The 12,741-nt window shown below is 46.3% G+C and overlaps 1 protein-coding gene across 1 annotated transcript in view; it reads left to right on the forward strand.

Moving 5' to 3' along the window:
• The window catches only part of LOC115088545, a 97,224-nt gene that overhangs the window by 15,131 nt on the left and 69,352 nt on the right, over window positions 1-12,741 (forward strand). Inside the window, exon 3 of the mRNA XM_029596805.1 lies at window positions 440-566. Coding sequence (XP_029452665.1) covers window positions 440-566 — 127 coding nt within the window. The remainder of the gene's footprint in view (window positions 1-439; window positions 567-12,741) is intronic.

The raw sequence follows: 12,741 nt of genomic DNA on the forward strand, positions 1-12,741 counted from the left end.
GTTAAGTAGCATGTTATTCGGCCACACTTTAGATCTAAAATTATCCAGCTAACTTAGCCAGATATATCTAAAATTTGACTAACTGACTGAATATATCTGAAGTTCGGCTATGCTAGCTGGATAACAAAATCCCCTACTTGGAATGCCCCCGGAACAACCCTTTTTTTATCTGGCTATATTAGAGCCGGATAATGACATATCTGGTCATAATTTAGCCAGAGAAGGGGCTGAATTTTGGCAAATTTGCCATTTAAATGGAAAACGTGTGAGTTATCCATCTAAATGACTTCTGAATATTGACCTCATAGTGCATTGCCACTGGGCCCACCCCCAGCACGGGGCCCTTGGAAATTCCCCAAGTTGCCCATAGTTAAGATCAGCAGTGATTATAATAAAATTAGAAGGAAAGGATGTGAGGGTGTCCTGTTTGCTGTTCCAGGCATCGGTCACATTCAGTGACGTCGCTGCTTATTTCTTGGAAGGGGAGTGGGATATTCTGGGAGAATGGCAGAAGGAGCTGTACAAGAAGGTCATCAAGGAGATTCACGGCATCCTCATGTTACGGGGTGAGTATGTATTTTGTATAATCTATCGCCCATAATCACATTGCAGAATGAATGCTGCCATTTTATTAGCACTGCAAAAATCCCTGGTGCCAAGTCCCATGGGCACCCAAAATTTAGGACCTGGCTTCTTAAAGCAATCCAACAGGAGCTGTAGTGCTCTTCAGGGTCCTTTGAGAGACACCACTGCTGCTAGCCTGGCACAAGATGCTACTCTATGTTATATGATAAAATTATATGTTAAACTGGAAGATTCAGTCAAGTCCAGCTGGAGTCTGTGTCTCTTTTCTATACAAAAGCTGGCGCAGGAGAACAGGAGGGAGGATTTCTCTCTCTAATTCCCACCTGAGAATCACAACTTCTGTGCAAGAGCTCTGATATGTTAGCTGCACTAGATATTGTAACTATAGGTGGTAACCAGGCGTTACAGGTGAAATATCCTTCTTTCTCTCTCTAACTGGCCTTTAGATAGAGTTATATTTATATTTATTTATTTAAAAGGTTTCTAAACCCCCAGGTCGTAAAGAGGTAGGTTGGAGTGATGGTTGGTTAGCACCAGGACTTGGTGAGACGCGATAATGTCTAATAATATCAAAGAGGCTGTGCTTACTTCCATGCATTTTGGACGGTTACCTGGATTACCCCATGCAGAGAGACATATGGAACTATCTGCTCCAATTGTGGAGGTCTACTTGGGTAATCCAGTGGAGCCCCCATTATCCCCCCTATGAGTGGAATGTTGGTGGAGACATTTCTGGATGTATGGAGGTTGGTTGCAAAGCTTGAGAAAACTCTAGCCCTTTCTATTTCCCAAACACACAACTTTTCAACAGATCATGCTAATAGGATCCAAGTCCTGGAAGGAGCTGTTAAGACAGTCACTTCTCAACTTCAGTTCAAGCTTCTAATATATCTTTTATTAATGATAATTTTACTATTAATAACCATCTTGAAAATTTAGAAAATACTCTGAGATCTCATAATTTTGCGTTTTTTGAATTTTCCTGTTTCAAGATTGTTGTCTGCAAAGGAATTATTCAAGAAGTATGTATGTGAAGTATTATCTTTTACTGAGGATGAACTCCCTCTGTTGACAAAGATATATTACTTGTCCCGGGTGAAAATATGTTCTACCAGGGAAAGCGAGTTAAATATCCTAGAGGGTCGTGGGATATCTACTTTCCTAGAAGCTTCAGTTGATAATATTCCTACTAGATCCACCTTGCTAGTCTCATTTTCTTTTGTGCAGGATAAAGATTTGATTCTATATAAATATTTTCAGTGCAAAGATTTTTCTTTTTGTGGTGAAAAGATTCACATCTTTCCTGATGTATCACGTTAGACAAGCTCTTAGGAAGCATTTCTTTCTTTAAAACAGAGTATTGGCTACAGGGGGTTCATTTTTTCTTAAGTTCCCATGCAAATGTTTGGTCTTCCACCAGAGTAATAAGTTTATTTTTGTAGATAGAAACATAGAAATGACGGCAGAAGAAGACCAAACAGCCCATCCAGTCTGCCCAGCAAGCCATGCACTCCTTTTTCTTTTCCTCTTACTTGTTACGCTTGGCTCTTAGTACCTTTTAGTTCTATTTCCCCTCCACCCCACCATTAATGTAGAGAGCAGCGCTGGAACTGCATCTAACTGAATATGTAGCTTAGTTAGGGGTGGTAACCGCCTCAACAAGCAAGCTACACCCATGCCTTTGTCTACTCGACTATGTAATTCTGTCCTTGTTGGCTGCCGTCTACATGTAGATCCTCCTTTCTACATTGCCCCTGCCGTTGAAGCAGAGAGCTATGCTGGATATGCGTTGAAAGTGAAGTATCAGACTTTCTCCCCTGCCATTAAAGCAGGGAGCTATGCTGGATATGCGTTGAAAGTGAAGTATCAGACTTTCTCCCCTGCTGTGGTAGCAGAGAGCTATGCTGGCTATGCGTTGGAAGTGAAGTATCAGACTTTCTCCCCTGCCGTTGAAGCAGAGAGCCATGCCAGACATGCATTGAAAGTAAAGCATCAGGCCCACCTGGTTTGGGGGGTAGTAATCGCCGCAACAAGCAAGCTACACTCCGTTTTGTTGTGAATGCAAATCCCTTTTTTTTTTTCCCACATTTCCTCTTACCGTTGAAGCTTAGAGCAATGTTGGGGTCGCATTAACCGTGTGTTTGTATATTGAATAAGGATATTATCTCCAGGTAGTAGCCTTCTACTACTTCATTATCTCCAGGTAGTAGCCTTCTACTACTTCAGGTAGTAGATCCACTTTACCTGGAGCGTTTTCTAATTGGTAAGATGAAAGGGCTTAATTTGCATCACAACCTGGTTAGATTTAAGAAGTTGGTTTATTATGTAATGGCTGTTCCCTGTACGTACCCGAATCAGTCCAGACCATGGGTTATGCCTCCCTTCCAGCAGGTGGAGACAGAGAAAAACTTAAAAGGCACCCTCACTTAACCTGGTGTGTCTCCTGCATCCCTTCAGTATTTTTTTGTCTTCAGTAGATGGAGGTGGTGCAAACCCTGCAGTCTTACCCTGTTTCTGGGGTGTAGGCTATCCCTTGAAATAATTAAGAGTGAACTAGCTGTATATAGTTTTGAATCAAGCAAGTTTAAAAAAAAAAAAAAGAAATTTTTCTGCAGCAGGGAATGTTTCCTAATCCTCCGAGGGGGTTGTTAGATCCTGCAGGGTCATCCCCTCTGGTGGCAGGTTATTGGAGCTGGGGTTGGTAACCCTGTGGGGCTCCAGTCAGGTAAGGGGCTGGAGAAGAGATTACCAGTGGTCTGGTCCCTTTCTTACCTTGTGCCAATCCTCAGCGTTTAAAAAAAAAAAATCACAATTTTTGAAAATTTTTCTTTTTTGGTGGGCTGCAATCCAGGACCCCTCTCCATCCGAATCGCTGCGTTTTTGATGAATTTCGCTGGGTTTTGCCGAGCTTTGGGCAGTTTTTCCCCTTCCACGATGCCGCTGCCATCTTTGTGTGTGGCATGTGGAGAATTGTCCGCGCGGCTTTCCCGGGCCGGTATTTGCTCCTGCTGCCTTCCTGGAGGGGGAGGCAGCTCTTTTTCTGGGGAGGTGAAAGAAGCTATTTTAGCCAAAAGATCTTCATTCAAAAATTGGAAGAAGGATCCAACAGAAGAAAATAGGATAAAGCATCAACATTGGCAAGTTAAATGTAAGACATTGATAAGACAGGCTAAGAGAGAATTTGAAAAGAAGTTGGCTGTAGAGGCAAAAACTCACAGTAAAAACTTTTTAAAATATATCCGAAGCAGAAAGCCTGTGAGGGAGTCAGTTGGACCGTTAGATGATCGAGGGGTTAAAGGGGCACTTAGAGAAGATAAGGCCATCGCGGAAAGATTAAATGATTTCTTTGCTTCGGTGTTTACTGAAGAGGATGTTGGAGAGGTACCCGTAATGGAGAAGGTTTTCATGGGTAATGATTCAGATGGACTGAATCAAATCACGGTGAACCTAGAAGATGTGGTAGGCCTGATTGACAAACTGAAGAGTAGTAAATCACCTGGACCGGATGGTATACACCCCAGAGTTCTGAAGGAACTAAAAAATGAAATTTCAGACCTATTAGTAAAAATTTGTAACTTATCATTAAAATCATCCATTGTACCTGAAGACTGGAGGATAGCAAATGTAACCCCAATATTTAAAAAGGGCTCCAGGGACGATCCGGGAAACTACAGACCGGTTAGCCTGACTTCAGTGCCAGGAAAAATAGTGGAAAGTGTTCTAAACATCAAAATCACAGAACATATAGAAAGACATGGTTTAATGGAACAAAGTCAGCATGGCTTTACCCAGGGCAAGTCTTGCCTCACAAATCTGCTTCACTTTTTTGAAGGAGTTAATAAACATGTGGATAAAGGTGAACCGGTAGATATAGTATACTTGGATTTTCAGAAGGCCTTTGACAAAGTTCCTCATGAGAGGCTTCTAGGAAAAGTAAAAAGTCATGGGATAGGTGGCGATGTCCTTTCGTGGATTGCAAACTGGCTAAAAGACAGGAAACAGAGAGTAGGATTAAATGGGCAATTTTCTCAGTGAAAGGGAGTGGGCAGTGGAGTGCCTCAGGGATCTGTATTGGGACCCTTACTGTTCAATATATTTATAAATGATCTGGAAAGAAATACGACGAGTGAGATAATCAAATTTGCAGATGACACAAAATTGTTCAGAGTAGTTAAATCACAAGCAGATTGTGATAAATTGCAGGAAGACCTTGTGAGACTGGAAAATTGGGCATCCAAATGGCAGATGAAATTTAATGTGGAAAAGTGCAAGGTGATGCATATAGGGAAAAATAACCCATGCTATAATTACACAATGTTGGGTTCCATATTAGGTGCTACAACCCAAGAAAGAGATCTAGGTGTCATAGTGGATAACACATTGAAATCGTCGGTGCAGTGTGCTGCGGCAGTCAAAAAAGCAAACAGAATGTTGGGAATTATTAGAAAAGGAATGATGAATACAACGGAAAATGTCATAATGCCTCTGTATCGCTCCATGGTGAGACCGCACCTTGAATACTGTGTACAATTCTGGTCGCCGCATCTCAAAAAAGATATAATTGCGATGGAGAAGGTACAGAGAAGGGCTACCAAAATGATAAAGGGAATGGAACAACTCCCCTATGAGGAAAGACTAAAGAGGTTAGGACTTTTCAGCTTGGAGAAGAGACGACTGAGGGGGGATATGATAGAGGTGTTTAAAATCATGAGAGGTCTTGAACGGGTAGGTGTGAATCGGTTATTTACTCTTTCGGATAGTAGAAAGACTAGGGGGCACTCCATGAAGTTAGCATGGGGCACATTTAAAACTAATCGGAGAAAGTTCTTTTTTACTCAACGCACAATTAAACTCTGGAATTTGTTGCCAGAGAATGTGGTTCGTGCAGTTAGTATAGCTGTGTTTAAAAAAGGATTGGATAAGTTCTTGGAGGAGAAGTCCATTACCTGCTATTAAGTTCACTTAGAGAATAGCCACTGCCATTAGCAATGGTTACATGGAATAGACTTAGTTTTTGGGTACTTGCCAGGTTCTTGTGGCCTGGATTGGCCACTGTTGGAAACAGGATGCTGGGCTTGATGGACCCTTGGTCTGACCCAGTATGGCATTTTCTTATGTTCTTATGTTCTTATGCAGCATTTGCTAAGCCCTGAGGGGCTCAAAAACGATCTGCTCCGTGGGAGCCTCGGGCTGACCCATTTCCCCTCAGTGCAGGGACGGCAGCCATCTTAAACACCTTTGCTGAAGCTCAGGCAAGGGCTATGGGGACGGGGGAGCTTCCCCCAGCGCTGTCACCGGTCCCTGCCAGTCCTGATGATACACTTGATCAGGACCCGGCTTTTTTCTAGGAGGACCCTGATATCTCAGGGGGAGATGATGTTGATTCTAATTCTTTTTCTTTAGATTTTGTCCTCCTTATGCATAAAGCCTTTTTGGCTTGCAGGTCTCTGCAAGGTGGTGCTTTGCCGGTGAGACCTGCGCAGGGACCGTCCCCCAATGTAGCCAAACGCAGGGATGTGCCCGTGTCTCTACGGGTCGCGAAGTTAAAAGGTGCTTTGGCTTCAGGAGGCACAGCCGCTCTGGAGGTTCCGGGCAGTGCAGCTACAGATGCGGGGGCCTCTCCTTCTCCCCCCCCCCCCCAGCTGGTGGGGGATTGGATGAAGAGCAGGGGAAACAGACCCCCTTGGATGGAGATGACCCTAAGGTGGTCCGTCTGTTCCAGAGAGAGGAATTAGAACTCCTCATTCCTGCAGTTCTTTCTGAGCTCGGAGTGGAGCTCTCCCACATGCTCTGCCGCAGGACTCGATGGACCCAGTCCTGACGGGTTTGCGAACGCCGACCCGGGCTTTTCCTTTCCATCCCATGCTTCAGCAGCTAATGACCAGGGAGTAGGATGCTCCGGATGCTGGTTTGCGGGTTGGTTGGGCCATGGATAAGATTTATCTGCTATTAGATGAATCTCTGGAGCTCCTGCGGTCTCCTAAGGTAGATGCTTGTTTCGGCTATTTTCAAGCGGACCACTATTCCAGTCACAAGTTTGGTGGTTCTCAAGGATCTTCAGGACCACAAACTGGAAGTCCTGCTTAAGCGCATCTTTGAAGTGTCGGCCCTGGGTATCCGGGCGGCGGTATGTAGCAGTTATATGCTGCGGGCAAGCCTGTGCTGGGTTCAGCAATTACTGACGTCTAGAGATCTTCCTCCGGAGAAGTCAGAGCAGGCGGAACGATTGGAGGTTGCGATGGCATATGGAGCGGATGCACAGTATGACCTGCTCCACACTTCCTCTCGCACCATGTCGTCGGCAAGGCGTCTTTTGTGGCTCCGGAACTGGTCAGCTGATGTTTCATCTGTTTAAAGGTGGATTTTTGTTCGGTGATGATTTGGAGCAGTTACCAGAGGACAGACCAAAACCCTCCAGAGGGTTCCCTTCCTCCCGCTCTTGCTTTTGGGGTCAACGGAGGTTTCTGCAGGGCAGGCAACAAGTGGCCGGACAGCGACAACCGTTGGCCAGAAGCCAAGCCTGGACCGCGTCCTTTCGTGGCCGCAGAACCTCCCGTGAGGGTGGTTCTTCCTCCTCTCTCGCCTTCAAGACTACACAATGAGATGGGGCCAGTCCATTCCTCGATCCCTCGGGTTGGGGGCCGCTTGTCCCGGTTTTACGAGGCATGGACCAAAATTACTTCAGATCAGTGGGTGCTAAGCATGATAGAACGAAGCTGCGCTTTGGAATTTGCTCAACCGCTCTGAGATTTCTACTTAATATCTTCTTGCGGTCCCAAAGTCAAACGGCAGATTGTTTGTCAGACTCTCGACTATCTCCTGCCTCTCAGAGCTGTAAAACTGGTCCCCCCAGAACACTGGATGAAAGAGAGGTACTCCTTTGTAGTCCCAAAGAAGGAGGGATCCTTCCAACCAATTTTGGACCTCAAGAAGGTAAACAAGTCTCTCAAGGTGCCGCACTTTTGCATGGAGACGCTGCGTTCTGTCTTTGTGGGGGTACGCAAAGGTGAATTCCTGGCCTCTCTTGATCTGAAGGAGGCCTACTTGCACATTCCCATTCGCGAGGATCAGCAAACGTTCCTTTGCTTTATGGTCCTGGGAATACATTACCAATTCTGTGCGCTACCATTCGGTCTCGCAACTGCCCCCCGTACTTTCATCAAGGTCATGGTGGTTGTAGCGGCGTCACTCCGGAGACAAGGCCTTCTCATTCATCCCTATCTGGATGATTGGCTCATCAGGGTGAAGTTGAGAGATTGCTGTGTGGAGGCCATCCACAAGGTGACCGCTCTTTTGGAATCCCTTGGATGGGTAATCAGTCAGGCCAAAAGCAGCTTTGTCCCTTCTCAGACATTGGAATTTCTCAGAGCCCGGTTCAACACTGCTGTCGGGAAATTTTTTCTCCTGACGGATCGAATGCACAAATTGATGGGGCAAGTTGGTCGCTTGTTGGCTCTTCACTGCCCAAGGCCTGGGACCACCTTCAAGTTCTCGGCTCGATGGCATCTACTCTGGAGGGCTTTCCCTGGGCTTTTGATCATATGAGACTGTTACAACAAGCATTGCTTTCCCGCTGGTTTCCCAAGTCGGAGAATTTTCAATTCCCTCTGCTGCTCACCGATCAAGCCAGGTCCAGTCTTGGGTAGTGGCTTTGCCCACGCAACCTGTCTCGAGGGGTGGATCTGGAAGTCCTGAACTGGATAGTAGTGACCATGGATTTCAGTCTCTCCGGCTGGGGAGCTGTTCGCCAGTGTTTTTCAATACAGTACACCTGGTCCCCGGAGGAGTCCGGATGGTTGATCAATCGCCTGGAAACCAGAGCGGTTCACTTGGCCTTGCAACACTTTCTCCCCCAATTACACCATTAGGTGGTTCTCTCCAACAATGCGACGACGGTGGCCTACATCAATCATCAAGGAGGCACCAGAAGCCAAGCCATAGCAGACTAGGCAGAGCTGCTCATGGTTTGGGCGGAACAAAATCTTGCGATGCTAGCTGCATCTCACATCGCCGGGAAGGACAACATATAAGCAGACTTCCTAAGTCGGCGGCGCATAGATCCCGGAAAGTGGGAGCTCTCGGACCGAGCAGTGGATCTCATTTCTCGCAGAAGGGGGACTCCCCACTTGGACTTAATGGCGACATGGGACAATGCCAAGGCTCCTCGCATCTTCAGTCGCAGAAGGGATCACGGCGCAGAGGGGGTCGATGCGCTAGTACTTCCCTGGCCCTCATCAGTTCTCCTGTACGTGTTCCCTCCTTGGCCTCTGGTGGGCAAGGTGCTTCGCAGGATAGAAGTCCACCCAGGGCGTGTAATCCTAGTAGCTCCCGAGTGGCCCTGATGTCCGTGGTTTGCAGGTCTAATCAATCTGGCAGTGGACGGCCCTCTAAGGCTCGGGCATCTTCCACATCTTCTTCGTCAAGGTCCTATATATTTCGACCAGGCAGATCGCTTTTGTCTAGCGGCGATGGAGAAGGTACAGAGAAGGGCAACCAAAATGATAAAGGGGATGGAACAGCTTCCTTATGAGGAAAGGCTGAAGAGGTTAGGACTGTTCAGCTTGGAGAAGAGACGGCTGAGGGGGGATATGATAGTGGTCTTTAAGATTATGAGAGGTCTTGAACGAGTAGATGTGACTCGGTTATTTTCACTTTCGAATAATAGAAGGACTAGGGGGCATGTCATGAAGTTAGCAAGTAGCACATTTAAGACTAATCGGAGAAAATTCTTTTTCACTCAATGCACAATAAAGCTCTGGAATTTGTTGCCAGAGGATGTGGTTAGTGCAGTTAGTGTAGCTGGGTTCAAAAAAGGTTTGGATAAGTTCTTGGAGGAGAAGTCCATTAATGGCTATTAATCAATTTTACTTAGGGAACAGCCACTGCTATTAATTGCATCAGTAGCATGGGATCTTCTTAGTGTTTGGGTAATTGCCAAGTTCTTGTGGCCTGGTTTTGGCCTCTGTTGGAAACAGGATGCTGGGCTTGATGGACCCTTGATCTGACCCAGCATGGCAATTTCTTATGTTCTTATGTTCTTGGCTTTTGAAAGGAGGAGATTGAGGAAGAAAGGGTACTCTGAGGAAGTTTATCACTATGCTGCTACAAGCCAGAAAAACATCTACCTCTCTCTTGTATGTTAGGGTGTAGAGAGTGTTTGAGACGTGGTGTCATGAGCGAGATATTCTCCCCAGACACGCTGCGATTGCTCATATGTTAGCCTTTTTACAAAATGGTTTAGCCAAGGGCTTGTCTTTTAACTCCCTTTAGGTACACGTAGCGGCCCTAGGCACTCTGGTTGGTAGCTCGGTGGCATCTCATCCAGATGTGCATTTCCTCAGAGGAGTAAGGCTCCCATTTGTCCGGTATGTCCGTCGTGGAGTCTTAATTTGGTACTTCGCATATTGTGTGGTCCGCTGTTTGAGCCCCTTAAAACGATGACGTTGAAAGATCTCACGCTGAAAACGGTCTTTTTGGTGGATATATACTCAGCTCGTAGAGAGTCAGAGTTGCAGGCTCTCTCTTGTAGGGAACCTTTTTTGAGAATTTCGGAGTAAGGTGTTTCCCTTCGAACTGTTTCATCTTTTTTGCCGAAGGTGGTCACGTCCTTCCATTTAAGTCAGTCAGTTGAGCTCCCGGTTTTTCCTAATTTATCGAACGATGTTCAACAAGCACGAGAGCTTGTCGGCTAGATGTTCAACGTTCTTTGTTACGCTACTTGGAAGTCACAAATTCTTTCAGAGTCTCAGATCATTTGTTTGTCCTTTGGAGCGGTCCCAGGAGAGGTCACATGGCTTCTAAAACGATGATTGCCGGCTGGTTGAGAGAAGCAATTTCGTCTGCATACATTTGTAAAGGACGACCTGTTCCTGAGGGCCTGAAGGCCCATTCTATTTGCTCTCAAGCAGCTTCTTGGGCCGAATGCCAGTTGGTATCGCCTCAGGAGATTTGCAGAGCTGCTACTTGGAAGACACTCCACACATTGGCTCGCCACTACCGCTTGGACGTTCAGGCTCCCGGAGATTTCGGCAGTGGCATGCTGCGTGCGGGACTTGCGAGGTCCCACCCGGTTTAGGGAAGCTTTGGTACATCCCATGGTCGGGACTGATCCGGGTACGTACAGGGAAATGAAAATTGGTTTTTACTTTATTTTATTTATTTATTTATTTCGAGGCTTTTTTATACCGAAGTATAGCGGGATGCCTTCACTCCGGTTTACAGGATAAACAACTTATACATAGTGGTGACCAATTGGTAACTTATACAAATATGAATATAACATCTTATATAACTTAAATAACTTGGTAAACAGGTTGGTGACAAAACAGTCACTGGGGCACTCTAGCAGGGAGCTGAGATAGGGTGGGGGGGGGCTAGGGGGAATCAGCTGAGGCGGGCTGGATAGAGGGCTGTGTAGCAAAAATTGAAGAACAAGAGACAAGGAGGAGAGGGCGGGAGGGGGGGGTGAAGGAGGATGGGATGCCATAGGGGTGGTAGGGAGAGGGGAGGGGTGGGAGGTCAGGGAGGGGTTGGGGGAGGGTAGGACGGGGGAAGAAGGTGGAGGTGTTTGGGTATTAGTTAGGGAGGGGGGTGGTAGAAGGAAAGGAGGGGGGAAGAGGTGGGAAGAGGTGGGAAGAGGGATGTGGATGGCTTAGCCGACTCCGTCGCGGAAGGTTAGGTTGAAATACCAGGTTTTGAGTTCTTTTTTGAACAATTTGCTGTCATTGAGTGATCTTAAGTAATGGGGAAGGGTGTTCCATAATTTGGGTCCTGCGACGGAGAATGCTCTGTTCCTCGTGGCTGTTAGTTTGGCTATGCTGGGGGAAGGTATGTCTAGGGTCATTTTGCCTTCTGTTACTTGATAATTTTCGTTCCTGTAGTACCACGGATCAGTCCACACACCCGCCAAAAGACTAGGAGTGGGTAGCAGGGGGATCTGTAAAGTCCGCGCGCGCATATTCAGGTTATTGCAGCATACTATGAAAGAAAGCTACAGGTTACATTTTTATATGTTTGTTCTTATAGTTCTGTTCTTGCTTGATTCATTGCTACTACTATTCTGCTTTGATACTCTATATACTGAAGGGATGCAGGACGTACACCAGGTTAAGTGAGGGTGCCTTTCAAGTTTTTCTCTGTCATCACCTGCTGGAAGGGAGGCATAACCCATGGTCTGGACTGATCCGTGGTACTACAGGAACGAAAATTATCAGGTAAGAACCAATTTTCTTTTTCCTCTAGCCTTTTTTTCTTACATACTGATATGTATTTTTTTTTCTTATATATTCTCCCCTTTTTTTTCTTGTTAATGTGGACTGGTAATATGGTTTCCTTTTTGTCCTGCAGACCAGTCCACACCTGCGACAGGATTCCCCTGCTTGCCAATAGGTGGAGGCAGAGAACTTTTTTCCATGTTCGTTTTTTTTTTTTTTTTTGCTTACATCACTCACACTATATATTCTGGGATAGCTGAGAGATTCCTCAGTAGTTCTCTGCCTTTGGTTAGGCGGAAGGTATACAGGGATAGCTAGGAACTATAAAAAAAAAAACAACAAAACGGAGAGAAGTAGAAATAGGACTCCGGATGGGGGAGGAGGGAAGAACCCCTCCTCACCTTTTGAAAAAAAAAACCCAAACAAACCCCGGAGTAGTTCTAAGCAAGCCGTGGTCTGCATAGGGCAGTTGCAGGAGGGGGAGGCACACACTCATAGGGAGTGGTTTAGCGTCCTTAGCCACAACAGTGGGAACATAGGCTTCTCCCCCTCTAGCAGCCGAGAGGGGCCAGAAATATGTGCAATGTGGTACAAGAAAGAGGAGCTCCATCACGGGCTCCTTTTGTCCTCTCTGTGATGGCTGTGAATCGCCAGAAAACAGATAGCAGCAATCAGGTGAGGAGGGGAGGGGCGAATTGCAAGCAGATGAACTGCCGCCAGAGGCCGGCTCAGAGGGAGCCACTTGAGCAGCTTGATCGGGCAGAGGGCCCATCATGGAGGGATGCAGGTGAGGTGCAGGCAGGTCCTGAGATAGAGAGAGAGAGAGAAGCCCTAGAAGGAAGAAGGCAAGATACATCGCAGGAAACTGAGTTTTCCACAGAATTTATCTTGCTAATGCACCAGGCCTATAAAGAAATGAAAGCCAAAGTGGCTACATTAGAAG

This window comes from Rhinatrema bivittatum, chromosome 3 (assembly GCF_901001135.1).
Source record: "Rhinatrema bivittatum chromosome 3, aRhiBiv1.1, whole genome shotgun sequence".
In the NCBI taxonomy this organism is placed as follows: domain Eukaryota; kingdom Metazoa; phylum Chordata; class Amphibia; order Gymnophiona; family Rhinatrematidae; genus Rhinatrema; species Rhinatrema bivittatum.